This window comes from Protomyctophum bolini, assembly GCF_963924005.1.
Source record: "Protomyctophum bolini genome assembly, chromosome: 9".
Taxonomy (NCBI): domain Eukaryota; kingdom Metazoa; phylum Chordata; class Actinopteri; order Myctophiformes; family Myctophidae; genus Protomyctophum; species Protomyctophum bolini.
In genome coordinates, this window is record NC_137870.1 from 24,879,186 (window position 1) to 24,883,329 (window position 4,144).

Here is a 4,144-nt window from a genome sequence, read left to right on the forward strand (position 1 = left end):
CACATTTTCTTGCAGGAAAGCCCTTCTACACGCTCCTATATCTGAGGTCACTGTGTCCCAACAGAGCAAAAAATAAACCTGTATGAAAGTGAATTTACATTATTTTAAATTGTCCCATTAATACATACTGTAAATAGCTATTCCATGAATCTCTGACATTTCTGCAATAATTTTGTTCATTACAAACATAAATGAACCCAACTCTTGCAACTTTCTTGTGACCCTGTTCTAAGAAAAATACAAAAATAACATAATAGGTTGAAATATGGAGTTACAAGGTTTCTGCCTGACAGCAACTACATGTTGTCACATGAATACGTTATTGTGTGAGTGAGCGTGCAAGAACATCACAGCTACTAAACTGTATGATGGAATGCCAAGGGTGAGCCAGAAAATAGCAGCCAGGAGAATGAGACAACAGGACACTGCCAAAGACACCAAGAGCTGCCAGCCATATAGTGCTGTGGGAACCAACACATGGGCACCGGTCACGAGGACGCCCCACACTAACATAATGTACTCAAGACGCAGGAGCGCAAAGCACCAACGAGCTGGCCAGATGTATGGAAAACCAGGATGACTGGAAGCAACGATGGAGGGCTCGTCTAAGGACGACCAAGAGAGAAACTGACACATTTTCCACACACTCCTAGACACAAAATGCAACAGTATAACACAAGTTTCTTAGGTAGCAAGCATATCTGATGATCAATTATATATCCAACAGAAACAACAACTTTCAAAAGAGGTTTTACATGTTTATTAAAATTCAGCATATCAACGTCCAGCTACTGTAGGTCAAGTTGTCAGGATGGGGCTGGGTTTGTGAACGTATTGGAAGTCTTCGGTTGATCTCTTAGTTGGCAGCCAAGATCTGGTCCACCCAGCCACGGAGCTCGGTGACGCGGGCGTAGACGGCGGGGGTGTATGTGGAGCAGATGCTGCTTCCCCAGGAGACAATACCAACCAGGGTCCACACGTTGTCCTTCTCACACACCAGGGGGCCACCAGAGTCACCCTGAGACAGTCACAGCAAGACAGGACCGTTACAATTGAAATACAATAGATTATTCTATAGATTATTCTAGATAATAGCCTCTAGAAATGCAAACATGCACACACGACTAGATACAAAGTGAAATATGAGGGAGCACAGCATCTCACCATGCAGGAGGTAGCACCAGCACCTCCAGCGCAGATCATGACGTCAGAGATGTTGCTTCCCCAGTGCTCCTTGCACTGCTCATTGGACAGGAGGGGCAGGGCAGTCTGCTGCAGCTTGTTGGGGGTATTGGAGGCTAGAGAGAGAGAGAGAGAGAGAGAGAGAGAGAGAGAGAGAGAGATGAATAATTTAACAAACATCAAGAAAGTAAACCATATTGTTTAACAATTGCATAACTGCAACCGACCCTCCACCCCTAGCTCGGGTCCCTATTCCATAATGTCTTTCTAACGCTTATATGGACCACAGCTACCACCAACACCCCCCCAGCAGTATCCAGTGACATCACAGAGAGAGTATAGAGAGGGTCTCACCAGTGGCTTGGGTCAGACCCCAGCCAGAGGTCACGCAGGTCATGCCAGCGGCAAATCCATCAGTGGACTCAGCCAGGCAGACGGGGGACACGTTGGTGCCCATGCGAGCAGGGGTGGCCAGCTTGATCAGAGCGATGTCGTTGTTTATGGCGCGAGGGTCCCAGGCAGGGTGGGTGAACACCTGGAAAGGGAGATGACAATGGCCAGGTTTCCCAACGAGAACATTGCGAGTTTGCGTGTGGTTCTTACGTGTGGTCCACATAATGTCCCTTACACATATGCTGTTGCCAAAAGGCGCCGGTAAGCGTGCCTCTCCAACGCCATGGTGTAGTGTAAGCACGCCAACTGGTTGGAGAGCCCTAGCAAACGATGCCAGACTTAACCGATTGTGCCAGCTTTAGTGAGGAAGATATAAGGTTCAAAATCTATTAACATAAGTTGGGAGTCAGGTTGTGTATAAGTGTAAGTATATGCTTGCATATGGAAGCTAATATATCACATGTACCTTGAAAGCCTTCAGGATCTGGATGTCCTCGCTGGTGGAGTAGTGCTTGTTGTGCTCTCCAAGAATCACACGGTGGTAGTCGGGCCTGAAATGAAACAGACAATGAATTTGTTTCTGTCTTTCAATATGTAATCTATTAATTACATGCACTGTGTAGATACACTGTGTAGATTAGTTATATGCAGGTATAGATTTTTGATGCCCAGCTTTGTCTGTGTGAACACAAACACGATGATTTGATTGGCTGAGCAAAGTACATATTGAGGATAGGCCAGAAAAGTGAAGACGCCAAAAGTGATTGGCCGGAATTACATTTGTGAAGATTTGATTGGCTGAGCACGGAATGTGATGTATGGTGATATATGAGAGCTCCTCTCACTTCACATGAGTGTGATTTTTGTATTGATGACATGGATATTTGACTATTCAACATTTAAAAGATCCTGCATTTGAATGTATGAAAGTGGTTGAAAATGTATATGTCTAACATCCTAGATCACCTGATTTACAAGCATCCTGCATTGTCACATGGTAGAGTATTGCTCTGCAGGAGAGATGCACAAGGGAGGATTCAGATACTGACCTGAAGTTGCAGTGGGCAGCAGTGACAACCCAGTTCTCGTTGATCAGGGAACCTCCGCAGAAGTGAAACGAGTCAAACCTTTGCTGATTTAACATGGAGATAGAGGTTATTAGATGTTAAGCTTAAACATACCAAGGTACTATTGTGAAGTCTCTTCACCAACCATGACCACATTTATGATTTGGCATGGACATCACAATCACATTGCATTGCAGATGCATTGCTTACAGTGTAGCACGAGGGCTAGTTTTCAACACCTGTCCACAGGAGACCTTTCTAAAATACAATAACACTATAGTCAAAGACAATATTTTCCATAATCAAAATCACACCCAATACATTGACTTGTGAAACAAAACAAAAGTAGACTAAGAATATACTGCCAAATTTGTCAACAACTTAAAACTAGTTATTTTATGCTTGGTTGCACTCTTACAATAGCAGATCTACAAGCTACGGGTCGCGCTGTGAGCTTGTAGATCAGCTATTTTCAGCATGCAACCAAGTGTAAAATCAGCCATTATATGCCATCAAGTTCACCCAGAATACATTTTAGTCAACTAAATCAGCTGTATATTTAGTCGACTAAAATGACACAAAAACATTTCAGATGACTAATATATGACTAAAACTAGTTTCATTCCAAAGACTATGACTAAACAAAAAACAAAATTTGCTGTCAAAATCAACACTATGTGCAATAAAGTGTGTTGAGAATAATAGTGTTGATGCTGTGTGTATTTCATCGTAGCATCATACTGATATACCTTTTGAATGCATACTGATATTAAACCTTTTGAAATTGAACGGCTGAAGTCAGACACTCACCTGCAGGGACACCTGCCAGGGCCAGGAGTGTGGCACAGCCTCCTCACCGTTCTTGATGCGGGCATAACCAGTCACCTGGGGAGGGACGGCGGGGCTACCGCAGCCTGGCAACCAGGAGACAATCCTTGTCACACTCCTCACTATCAAATCTAATATAATGATCACGTCCCTAACTGTTCATCACCGTGATGTAAAGTTATATACTGGACTAGAACCATACTGTAGTGTATACAGTAAGTACAGTAACATTTACATCTACATAAAGAAAGAAATGTTCTGGACGTTTGAGGAAAAGCGTTTACTTGAGGTACAACTCAAGAGGTTCAATTTGTTTTGTCCGAGAATTATTTTGAATGAAGGGACTGTAGACTGAAAGCCTAGGGTGTCCAGACCACCACTCCGGCAGCCCGGGCCCGTACAGAAGAATTTAATATTATCATAACAAATGTCATTCTTCCTCTCCTCTTTTTAAACTCTAAAATTAATCCAAGTGTGTTTGCACGAGCAAGTACATCAAAGTAGAGTTTGGGGTAAAGGTTTAAACAAGGTCTGTAGGCAAAGCACTATACCATTTGACATTTCTTCACTGTAAGAAAATCCATGAATTGAGATGTCTGAACGAGGACCGGGCTTCCCTTACCGTAAGCGGCGCTGACAAAAGCAAGGCAGGAGATGACCCAGAGAAAAGCCAT

The 4,144-nt window shown here is 43.4% G+C and overlaps 1 protein-coding gene across 1 annotated transcript; it reads right to left on the reverse strand.

Annotated features, from left to right (window-relative positions):
• Positions 1-856: 856 nt before the first annotated feature.
• LOC308321535 (chymotrypsin B-like) lies at positions 857-4,144 on the reverse strand (the record flags this gene model as incomplete). Its single annotated transcript, XM_080772471.1, has 7 exons — positions 857-1,018; positions 1,165-1,298; positions 1,537-1,717; positions 2,042-2,126; positions 2,625-2,707; positions 3,453-3,556; positions 4,093-4,144. The coding sequence occupies 7 exons, from the start codon at positions 4,142-4,144 to the stop codon at positions 857-859; spliced, it is 801 nt and encodes a 266-aa protein (XP_080628597.1).